The sequence below is a fragment of the Myotis davidii genome, unplaced genomic scaffold (assembly GCF_000327345.1).
Source record: "Myotis davidii unplaced genomic scaffold, ASM32734v1 scaffold557, whole genome shotgun sequence".
Lineage (NCBI taxonomy): Eukaryota > Metazoa > Chordata > Mammalia > Chiroptera > Vespertilionidae > Myotis > Myotis davidii.
The window spans coordinates 1,013,724-1,026,399 of record NW_006289557.1 but is presented as its reverse complement, the minus strand read 5'-3'; the positions used below and the strand labels follow the sequence as shown (position 1 = coordinate 1,026,399).

General features: G+C 35.6%; 1 protein-coding gene across 7 annotated transcripts in view; it reads left to right on the top strand.

Annotated features, from left to right (window-relative positions):
* The window catches only part of OPA1 (optic atrophy 1 (autosomal dominant)), a 94,539-nt gene that overhangs the window by 67,712 nt on the left and 14,151 nt on the right, over positions 1–12,676 (top strand). The window contains exon 30 of one of the 7 annotated variants that reach the window (XM_015562811.1): positions 10,752–11,015. The exons of the other annotated variants lie outside the window; for them this stretch is intronic. Within the exon in view, the coding sequence (XP_015418297.1) occupies positions 10,752–10,774 (23 nt within the window). The 3' untranslated portion in view covers positions 10,775–11,015. Of the gene's footprint in view, positions 1–10,751; positions 11,016–12,676 lie in introns of those variants that run through there. 7 annotated transcript variants of the gene reach the window in all.

The following is a 12,676-nucleotide window of genomic DNA, read 5'->3' as shown; positions in this document are numbered from 1 at the left end:
AACCAAACTTGTCGCTCTCCCCTTCATTGAACGAGCTTTCTCTTCACCCAGCTCAGGTTTTTACACTGACTCCAGGCCACCTCCGCAGTGCCTCACCCTGTTACCCTCTTCACCTCATCTAGGCCCTGACATCCCGTGTCAGGATGCCCTCTTCATGGAGTCCTTTTTACTGAGCTCAGGCTCTGTCCCTTTGTGCAGACATCTCCCCCTCTCATTCTCCCTCACCCTGCACTCTACTCAAGGAATCCCTCCTCACCTGAAGTCAGACTATGTTTTTATGGAGACGCCCTCTTCATCCTGCTTGCGCTCCAATGCCCTGCACCAGACTACGTTCCTACACAGACATTCTCCTCACCTCTAGGCCGGGCCACCAACTCCCCCCTCTTATACTTGGTCCGGCTTCTCACCTGCACTAGGCAGTGTGGCTTTCCCTTCCCCTCTACCATTCCCCACTCCACTTTGTGGAGTTATTTAGTTCTTTCCTGATGCTAGTAGGTTCTTAGCTTTAAGATGTTTTGCTTATTAAGATTTACTTAGATCCTCAAGAACCTAAGGAAGTCAGTGAAAGATTAATATTATTAAATAAAAATACTGGGGATTGGCACTTCTCTTTGAGTCTACCTCGTTAATAAGTTTCCCTTACTTAAGCTTCATAAACAAAGTATTTTTTCTTTCACTTTATACTTAAATGTATTATCCAGTGAGTTTTCTGATATCTAAAAGAGCATATGCTGAATAGAAAGAAGTTATTCAAATTTTAAAACAGTTTCTAAGCTGAATTTATATCAGTACAGCACAGTCACTAGAATATCCATGAGAAATCAGGCAATTTTCCTCTTTTATACCCTGAGCCTAAGCAGCATGCTATTTTCCACGGCTTATCTTTTCCTTCTCACTCCATTTCTAAGTTATCTGAACTCTTCATTTCTGTTTTTTCCTTTTCTTTCTTTAATAATCTTTTTTTGAAACATACTTTAACTTTTATTTCCATTTTCTATTGACTTCCTTTTGTTTTTGTTATTCATGTCACTTTGGCAACATCATTAAGTTTGTGCTAACTTAGAGAAGATCTGTTTTAACTCAGAGTTGCCAAAGATTAGCTGTGTTATCTTGGGCAGGTATCTCCCAGAGCCTTAGCTTTTTTGTGAAAATGCCTACGTACTATAATAGTTATTGCACAGCATTGTTAAGAGAATTAGTTCAAAACCAGTTGGAAGCCCCTGGCTCATAATTTCACGCTAAATTAATGCTGTTCCAGGAAGAGCTGTGTCATATCACAATGTATACAGTATATCTCTTTTTTATTCCTCAGGACATAGTTATCAGACAGTGAAAACTTCCATGTATTTTACCAGCATATACATTTTTAAGTGATTTAGAAAATGATGTGTCTCTTCTCATGTGTGTAACCCCATCGTTTTCCATTCCTAATTTGATTCTTTAAAGGAAGTGTATTACTAACACAAATTTGTGCACTGTCAAGCCAGGTCATAGGTTCTGCTGATTTTCCTTGAAATGATTGACTGCCTCTGTTCATATAAAATTATGGTCACATCAATGTATCAAATAATGTACTTGGAAGCAAGTGTTTGACTAGTGACTCAGCTTCGTTAGTCCCACTTAGGGAGATGAGCCATGACTTGGTCCATTAGTTGTAAAGAATCTTGAATATATCCCCTTATTGTTTATCTTAAGTCTAACATTTGGGAATCTGGTAATGGATACTTTCAGTGAGAAAAGTTTACACAGATCAAAGTGTCTAGTATAGCACATTCAGTTAGAATATAGCATGTTAATTAACAATTTAGAGAAGAGAGGCAATCAAGAGAGTTTTTACTGTGATTTTAAAATTGTACAGAGTAGAACATTGTATAGAGATTGGTAAAATTTGATGCATCACATTTATTGCCAGTCTTAAATTTGCTTGATTTTAAATAATTTCACCACTTTACTTTGGAGATTCACCAACTGGTTAGCCTTTAAGATGAGTACATAAGAAGTAGTACAGTATTCTCTCATCTTCTAGAAAAGATATACCATGTTCACTAGTGAAATGAAATCATGGAGCTGGAATTAGGAAGGTCAAAGAAATGAGAGAGGAGCCCACTTCTTCTAGTCTCCAGAGGCTCCTGGGAAGAGGAGTCATACGTAGAACTAGAACTCTTTGGAGATATGGTAGATTCCATAGCTGGAGCAGGGAAAGGTAGGATGAACCTGGAGCATCTTAAGGTATAGAAAGTAAGGAATTACTTGAAGAATGGTGGGGACATGTCAACAGGATATAGAGCCAGCTTGAAGAGGCTCCAGCTGGCCAAGACTAGGATAATTTGGGTATGAAAATAAATGTAGTTGTAAATTATAACCCATTCATTAAAATAAATCCATGTTAATACTTATATTAATAAATGAATAAAATCAGTGATGAGGAATGGGATGTTTGTATAATCACACAAAATATCGCCATACAAAATAATTAGAAAAAGAAAAAGAGTAATTTTACATTGGAGAAGCCTTGGCGATACCACCTAGTCAAGCGGTCAAAGTTAATATCAGTAATGGTCAAATCAGACCTGTGGACGCCGTATAGAGTGCAGTGAGAAGAACCCAGCATCACTTCTAGTGATGTATAACTTAAGTCCCATTATAAAGATACACCAGACAAACCTAAATTAAGGCACAGTCTACACTACATCAATATTATGTGAGACAGGAAAGACTGGGGTCTGTTCTGGTTGAAGGAGACTAAAGAAATGCAATGTGTGTACCTGCACAGGCCCTTTTTGCTCTAAAGGACATTAGTGGTCCAGTTGATAAAATGTGAAGGGGATCTGAGGGTTACAAGGTAGTAGTTCCTCAGTGTTAATTTTTAAACTTTGTTAAATTAGTACTCTTTAGGAAAAGATCCTTGTTTGTAGCTTATACCAATAGAATATTTGGGGCTTCAGGGGCATAATGGCAGTAAATGATTGAGGGAAAATATGTTCTTTGTAGTATTCTGACAACTTTTCTCTAAGTCTAAGTTATTTGCATTAAAAATGTTTAATTGTGTTTTTATAACTGATAATGGATCAGGCTCATATGAAAATAATTTAAAGAAAATGACACCTTTGAAAATAAGTCTTTGAAGATGTCAAAAGACTGTTACCTCATGAACAGTTTAATAAGATACACAGCTCATCTTTTCACCTTACTTTTTTATTTGCAGTGTCTAGTCACACTTAGACCTGTGTGGTGTGTAAATATGCCCACTTTGACTTGGATAAAATTATTTTGATTTTGTAATGAATTTTATTTCAAAGGATATAAATAGATATTTAAATAGTGTTAACTGGGATAAAATCTATTTGGATTTCCAGCAGAATTTTTAATAATGTTTCCAACCTACTTATTCAAACAGACTTCAGTTTTAAAATGCTTTCTTTGGAGAGGGGAAGATTGGTATACCATAACTTAAAGTTTTTCTTTCTATTATGCTCTGTTTTTTGATTTATAAAATTCATAAATAAATTATAAATTCATTTATAAATTGTCATTATATAGAACAAGTGATAGTGCTATCACCTCACAGACTTATTTTTAGTTTGTTCTCCATCCACCTCAAGCACTAGTGGTAATTGCTGGCAGTGTTGCTAAACTGAGTTTTATCAGTCCATCTGGGAATTCTCTTATTGTTTGCCGTGAATATGGTGTCAGCTGTTAACTAGATTATTGTGAGTGTTTGGACCTTAAATTAATTGCTTAGGATTCAGACCTTAGGTTTCTTTTAACTCTTGTTTATGAAAGCTCGAGTTACACTTTTCATTCTCTGTGTACATAACCAAAGAATCAATGATACACAAGAATTAAAGGGGCATTACCAATTCTTTAGATCGCTCTTTCCAATAACTATGGAGTCTTTCCTGTTTTACAGTGCACCTTTTCATTTTGGTATCAGAACCTGAGCTGTTTATGAAGGTATTTTTCTCTCCCAGATATTAGGCTTTGTGCTTTACATGCATTCTCATAGGTACAGTCATTTTTCTTATTTTATAGATAAAGAAATGGAGGCTTAGAAACACATAGATAATAAGTGGGAAAGCCAAGAATCAACCCCAAGTCTTTTAACTACTGTTCCAAACTAATTTGAGGAAGAAAAAAACAAAAAACAAAACAAAACTCAAGCCATTAGAAACTATGATTACATAAAATGGTTCTTTACATTTGGATACTTCCATAGTTGACAATATACTTTACGGAGTAGGTCAGAAAGACACACATAATAGTGATGATGATGATCATCCTTTGTACTTCCTACACTATAAAAAGCTTTGCAATTTAAACTCAAATGATATGAAAACTGTTAGAATTAGAACATCTGGGTAAGAGAGTAGAACATTGAATGCAAGCGAAGCCACAGAACAGATCGGAGGAAGTTCATTTTCTTTGTGTGACTTGTAATCACACCTCGAAGTATACTGTCAAATTCCACCACAGTTAAGTAGTATCTGAGTGCCCCAAACTCAGACACGGCCTTTCAGTGTGATGTGTTCATGCTTAGAGGCGTAAGCTCCAGCTCTAATAAATGCAGAATTTTTATGGAGCAATTGAGGCTTTTTGTTGAGTTGGTCTGTGAGTGTTGAAATGTTTTATAGTAAGCTTCAGTGTATTTCTTCATAATTCTTTTACTTCATAGATGTGCTTCAGTCAAAACTGAATGCTTCATACTTATATCTCATTTACTTACCAATAACTGTGAAAACAGTGGTAAACTCCTATACTTGGGCTACCAATGCACAGGCGTATTTTAATGCTATAGTGTGATGTCCTTAATGTTAAAAACAGTGTAACTTAAAGAGGCTGGTAAATTAGAATTTTCCAATATCCGTGCCTTTTTTCTCTGGCAATTAATTTGCTCTGCTGACTCCCTACGCGAGGTGGCAACAGCTGGCCTTTTTACTGGAGCCGGGGATTAGCGAGTAGGAATCTCAGCAGCGTGCTCGGCCTCTTGCCTCTGTTGACTGTTCTTTATTGTTTGATGCCTGAGCATCTCCCAGACAGCAAGCAATTGTTTCTTGAAGCTTAAAGTTTGTTTCTCTTGGGAGTGTACAATGCTGGTGGCGCTCGTCTTTGTGTCTCTTCACTTTCCCAGTCTCCTCTTATCCTCCACCCTTTGCTTTCTCTTGATAATTAGAAAGGAGCAAAGATACAAGCTTTGTATCTTAGTGTGTAGGAGATTCAGTTTTGACTTTAGAAACTTAGAAATATAGACTACAAATGGAAACTTCTTTTTTTTTCTCAGCTACCAGATATTCAGTAACAAATCATTTTTGTAATGAAAACTTTGTTCTCCATAATTAAGGTACATTTTAAAAATTATGATGATAAAAAAGGGAGCGGCAGCAGAATGATTCAGTACTGCCACTTTAAAAGTTAAGATCGAAGTAAAAGGTTCCACAGCCGCTTAAATCTAAAAAGACCTTTCACTAGCCCTGAAACAATTCTAATTAATAGGCTTGTTAAAAATGTCTTCACGCCACATTAAAAATGGAATAAAAAGTAGTCAGAACATATGTAGATGGAACTCTCAGCCAGTGTGATTTTGTTGTTCTTCATGTAGAAAAGGAAAATATCAAGACATTCTTGAATTTGATTTTCATCGGTTACTCCACATTAATGAGCCTCTCCCATACCCGCCATGTGCTTGAGGGCCACGATGGGTACAAATAATGGCCATGAAGCAGTGAGAGACTGAATAGAAGGATTATTAGAGTCAGAATTTGGAACTTAAAATTACTATGGAAAGGATAAGTCAGGGGTTTAAAACTATTCTTCCAGAGTGGGGCTCTGGCACACATATTTTGACAAGTCTCCCTCAATAGGTGATTGGTTCCAGGTCACCAGCACCCACCCTTCTGCCTCTGAACTAGTGCAGTTCTCCCTGTTCACAGCAGTACAGTTAGCTATTAATTGTGATAAAATTGACATCTATCTTCCTTTAGTAGAGTCTGATAAATGTGTGTGACTGTTGAAAATTTGGTAAATTATTTGAACTGTAAGTAGCATGTTCGTTTTGTTTCTGTAGATGTAACCATAGAAAATGAATTTTAAAGGGATTTCAAGGAGGAGGGGGTGGGAATAAGTTGTAGAATGCTAGGTAGGCCCAGAGAGCATTCAAACAACAAACAAAAAAAGCACAGTCACAGAGAATAGAGTCAGTTGCCCTGGAGAGAAAGCATGAACTGTAAGGACCTAAGCCCTATAACATCATTTATATCTAAATACTGTTACTGTTTCTTTGGCCAATAATTAAAAGACCTCGGTATTGCTTTTCTCATCTCCTGGCTTCTATCACATTTCTAAGCAATCTTTTCCCTGTGTCTCTCTTTTCTTATGTCTCTCATGTGCCTTCTTCTAGATCATTATCATGGGTCCGAAACCAGTATTTTTCCTCTGCTCTTCTTATTTACCTTCTTTCAGTGATTAAAAACCTTCCTGAGGTACTGCCAGTGATATTTAACTGAGCAGACGGCAAGCTTCCCAGTCTAGGCAACCAAAACAACCCATTTCGGGGGTAAAATTTATGCTTACTATGACTGACCTATTCTCCCAAAGTGACTTTGTTCTTTCATAATTTCACCATACCTATATGTTACATAGTGTGTGTGCTCTGTGACTGTTTGATTGTGAGCTTTTGTACAGACGCTGTCTTTGCCCCTTCTTTTGACTTCATAAAGAAGCTCTCACTTCGCATCCTAAGGAACTCTTTTCCACTCTGTCATGCCAGAAAGCTACCATCTCTGTTCCCTCCTAGAGTAGCTTGCGTTTGCTACATTCATTCACCCTGGACCCACTCCCTTGCTAACTCCTTTGATCTGCTTTCATACCTTTTGAAACCACTTCTTTCTGGTCACCAATGATTTGCTAATTGCCAGTTCACCGAATCACTTTCATAATTTTTTTAAGGTTATTAGGAATTTTAAAGTTGATTGGAATATTTTCATCCTCTTTTACATTTGTGTACTTTTTGGAATGGTCATTAGTAGGAATGAGTATAGTTGGAAAGTGGAAAGATTCCCTGCAGAGTAAGTAACTTTTTCTATTTTATGTTATCAGTGTTGATGGTCTCTAAGGCATCTTTTCAGGGTAAAAAGGATTAAATTTTTAAATTTTGCCTCTGAAATAATATTTTTCATAGTAAGCTGAAATTGCTAAACTAAAGCATCTAAGGAAGATAATGAAGATTATTTTTACCTTGAGTCTCCATAGGTGAAGTAGACTCTGCTTTGTGCTGTAGCTGAGAGAGAGAGAGAAAGAGAGAGAGAGAGAGAGAGAGAGAGAGAGAGAGAAAATCAAGCCATCCTCAGGGAGAGTTCTGTTAGAAAGTAATTTACAAACAGTTTCCAGGTTATTGATGAGAAAATCCAGACTCATAGAGGGGCTTTATAAATCAAGCACATTTTTCATGGCCTAAGTCTATTTTTTAAGGCAGTATTGAAGAGTATTAGTAAATTGGTACAAGGTTAAAAGAATATTTCTCTGGTACTCCATGTCTTCCTAGCAAGTATATTCTTTTTGCTTTAAATTCAGGTTTTAACTGATTAAAATAAAAATAAAGATAAGAAAGGTCTCTTTAGTAATTTATGGGTTGAATTTTTCATTTATCAATTTAAAGTAAGTTTTGTTTATGCCTTAGTGTGATAGGTGTTTGTGTGTATATTTTGTATAAAAAGGCCAGTGCATAGAATTAACACTACGAATTGGGCTATTTTTTTTCCCTTGCTAATAACACTTACCACTTCCTTACTGACTGAGTTACAAATGAAGTAACATTGTTGAACATGGAATTAAACTTTGATTTGTTTTATTTTTAATTATTTATGCATTCTCTTCATTTCTAAGATGGGAAAAAAATAGAATCTAGTCATTGAAAACAATCTAATCACAAACAATCCATTGGCCTGTTAAACAGCATATTAAAAAAATAAAATTAAGCAAGACAAGAATAATTTTTTTTAAAAAAAGAGCGATCTTGAAGGACAAATTGACGCACACTAAACTTGTAACCTCTGGGAGTGAGGTTCTCAGGATAGTTGAAGAGGGGATTAAGAGCAAAAGGAATTGTAATGTTTTACTATTTTATACATTTCTAAACTACTTTCCCAAATGAGCATAATTTCATATTCTTAATTCATGATATGATTAATCTTAAAAATGATAGAACATTTTCCCAAATAACTTCTTGGTGATTGTGAAACCAGAAGACACTTTATGGGACCACATAGCACTTGCTCATCAAGGCACCCTTCTAAGTGTTAGGATTCACTTTCATTTCATCTCACTTCCAGTAACTGCCTGTCATGGGTCTGTCATATATGAGTGAATTGAAATCTGTCTTGAATTTGTGAAGTTTTCAAGCTTTTGCAACTCATTTAAGATAATAGATTCTCTGTGTGTCATTGTTATCTACTGTGTATGAAAAGCGTCCATTTTAATTTCTCTTACAAAGGCTGTTTCATTTTTCCTTACTTTTAGTATTTTGAATTATAGAAGGAAGTTCAATTAGACCACTTTTTCTGAGCCAAGGAAATCAAGTCTTTTTAGCCTTTCCTTTTGTTGATGTCACTTTTTACTTTGAGTCATATGTACAGACTGTACCTGTCTTCTCCAAGTACACTACCAAATGTTTAGGTGTTTTTGTTTTAATCCTTTTTATTATCACACAACTAGTATTATGCATTGTGGAAAATTAGAAAATATAGATGGCAAAATTTATAAAACAATTGCCACTACCTAGAAGTAACCACTGTAACATTGTATTCTAAGACAATTTTAATGTGGTCTTAGGGACATCATTTCTGTCACACATATTCACAAAGAAACCTTAGGTTGGCTTTCTCTTACACCTCAAATCTTCAGTTCATCATGCTCCTATTTCTAGTTTCTCAGAGTAGGCTAAATTTTTCTTCATATAAACTTATTTCAAAAAGGTTCACTGAGAGGAAAAGCAGCATTAGTAAAAATAAAATCTATAGTGCCAGTTACTTTAAATAGGTCCGGTATACCAAGGCTATTTTGTAGCAGAACATGTACTGAAAATTACCCTGTTTTGAAAGTTAATTCCTGCCTGTATTCAGGACCTGGCTCTTCCTACGTATGCCTGTTCCTTCTTTATGTCTCTCCTTTCTTTAAAAATGTTCAAGTCATTCACAGCTTAAACCTGTTGGGTTGATTCTTCTATGTATTCTAGCTACTTTTGATATTAATTCTCTTTTAAACAGGAAACCTTTGAATGTTTGCCTGCTACTTCTACTTTTAATATCCCTCAATTCTTACCTTTGTAATTTTTTGTTCTCATTTCTACTTAAATTGTTTCTCTAAGATTGCTGGCAATGAAGAGAAAGCAATGAATATGAAATATATATATATTCATAAATATATTTCATATTCATTCCTATATATATGTATTTCATATTTCATATATATATATGGCCAATATGCAGAGTGTCCCCTCCAGAGCTCGACCAGGAGACCAGGAGTGCGATCGCTCGCTATGACATGTGCTGATCACCAGGGAACAGCGTGGAACATGGCGGGTGACCAGCTGTGGCTGTGGGGCTCTGAGGGAGCGAGAGAAGGGGAAGGCGGGGAGGAGGGGGAAACTGTGTGGTGGCAGCACACAGGTGGCATGGGAAGGAGGAGGCGGGGAGGCAGGAAGCTGATCAGCCCTGATCGCAGGCCAGGCCTAGGGACCCTACCCTTGCATGCATTTCATGCACCAGGCCTCTAGTTTTCATATAGCTGCCTGATTTGGTACTTTGGAATCCAAATCCTGCTTAGGACTCAGTATCTGTCCTTTACATTTGTAGAGAGCTGTACAGTTGACAAAATGTGTCATGTTTGTCCATGTATGCACCTTGTAGAGGCCTGAGGCTTGTAAGGTATTATCCCCATTGTTCAGATGGGAAAGTTGATACTCATATTTATGTCAAGGCTGGGACTAACCACCTGTTAGAGATGGTATATTTTTAGATTTGTTTCGGGATTTTGTTCATCTTTAGTCTTTGGGCTTGTTCTTGTGGATGACTATGGATAACCAAGTTCATATAATTTTGCTTCCTTTCTTATATTATTTTCACTGTGTTAGTTTAGAGCCTACTCTCCTAGGTAAACTAATTATTAAGTATCTAGGACAATGGATTTGTCTCCTAAAGACATGTAATGGTTTGATTCTTCATAAAGGATAATCCAGATGGATAAACCTATGTATGTATTCTTAATTGCTATTACAATATTTTTATTTCCCTTTTCTATAGAAAAAAAAATAGTAACCTAAATTAATAAATATGTGGAATTAATTCTGAAGTTATTTTTATTCCTTTGACCCTTATTGTGAAGGCTCTGAAACCACTATCAGTAATGATAACTCCTTACAAGGTTATTGTGAGAAATAACTGAAAACTTATGAAATCAAGCTCAGGAAACATGAATGCCTGTTAATTTTTGTGATAAGTTTAATAATATTTTGTACTAATGCAGCATCTTATTTAAAAGATATAATTGTATTTCATTTTTGCTTTTTGTATCACTTAACTTTATTAAGGCCTATAGTTTTTTAATTCCATATTTTTTCATAAACTTTTAGCTTGGTTCATAAATCAGAATTACATTCTGTTTTCGTATTATTTTCTTTTACTTTTAAAATTACATTAATGAGTTGACTGTTTAAGAATCATTCTCATAATTCATTCATCTGTCTCACCTCCTTTTTAAAGCTTCAGCACTGAAGGCCTTTTGACAAACCAATATTTATAACAGTTTGACAGCGGGATGAGGAACAGCGTTTGTCTTTGTAACAGCTTGAAGAAAGACCCTTTCCAGGACCCAGTCATGCAGTTACAATCTTGACCTCTTTCTTATGCTGGGAACATACATACAGCAGCATGTGTTTTCTTGTCCCATTGACTGTCCATTCACTTCCCATCTGTTTTGCAGCCTTAAAGGAACAGAAGGGGCCCTCTTCTTATAAATCTGTCTTTGCAAGTGATAAATGATGTCCTGTCTCTTTAAGGGCTGCCTGGGTGGTTTTCCTTTTCTTAAAGTATTGCAACTTTTCTAACAAAATTCAGGATAAAATATACTTTTAAGAATAAGAGAAAATAGAAAAGAAAAAATGATGGATTATTTTAAAACCTCGATTGGAACTGACTATTTTACTGGTCATTAGGCTAAAGCTTTCCCAATTAATTACCTTAATCATATTTTAAAAATTGTATTGATACTGAGATTGTTCAACAGGAACAAAAGAATGTGTTCATTTTGAGATAGTGTATTTATTTAAACTTTTGTTGAAGAAAATAAAACAATGTATTATTAACAAGTTAACATGTAAAATATCTTTAAAAGATTTTTTTCCCTGCCACATTTTGTGTTAGTATATGTAATTAATATGGAGCATTTTATGTGCTGGGTACAGAATAAAATAATTCACAGACTTACAATCTTAAGGTAGAATCAATCTAACTTTTACATTTAAAAGACAGTCATGAATCTCAATCGTGAATCTTCTGTTGCTGAAAATAAATATTTTTAAGTATAGATACTTATCATTGGTTTCTAAGAATTGAGCAGATATTAATTTATTTTTTCTCCCATGCAGATATATTCATAGAAGTTTACATATAACAAATATACCCCCCAAATATTCTTGAATAACTGGCATAAAAAGGATTACCAGTATAAAAAGACCACTTTTAGACTATTAGAGTATATTAGATGAATCAGCTGCCTAGTAATATATCTTCCTCAAATTAGCATGATAGTTTATTTATTAATTTCCTGCCTTATCCTAAAAAAGGATATGAGGCAGCTTACAAAGACCTCTCTTGTGCAAAAGGTAAAAATGGAAAAGTTAAATGGAAGGGAAGATAAAATCCAGGCAAGTGAAATTTGGGGTAAGATTGGTACCCCTTCAAAATACATGCTCAAGGGTTCTAGATACTTTGCTATAAGTATGCTACAAACTTAGCCCTATGGTTCCTAGGGACTGAGACAAAAATGGAAAGCAAAGTGGATTACATGACTTATGGTAACTCTCAAACAACAACATAGCAGTTGCGTATATGAAACATAGGTATCCCCAGAACACACACCTGAGAGAAGTTTATCAGTCCTCATAACACTGAGTTATATGATATAGTGAATCAGATGGCTGTGTGTAATCATGAATTTTATGGGGCTCTTTCATGTTCTCAATGTCAGCAAATAACATAAGCAATTCTGAGCAAAATCAAAATGATGCGGTTCAGATACATACCGTATTTGACGGCGTATAAGACGACTGGGCGTATAAGACGACCCCCTAACATTTCCACTCAAAATACAGAGTTTGTTATATACTCGCCGTATAAGACTACCCCCTCTTCCGCACACCTTCCACACACCAAATAAAAGGTAAAACAATATCAGATTTGATTTTAACATTTTAATTTATATTCAAATGCTTATGACATGCAGGAAAACTGTCACAAGGCTGTATGTAATCAAACATATACATAAAACAGTGCAAGTTTATTACCGGTAAACATACCGGTAATTCACTAAAGAAAACACACTCTATAGACTGGTACCGTAGATGCTTCTCAGGAACACAGGCAAGCAGCCCACAACCTAGAGGGACTGTCAATGATAGAAGAAAGAT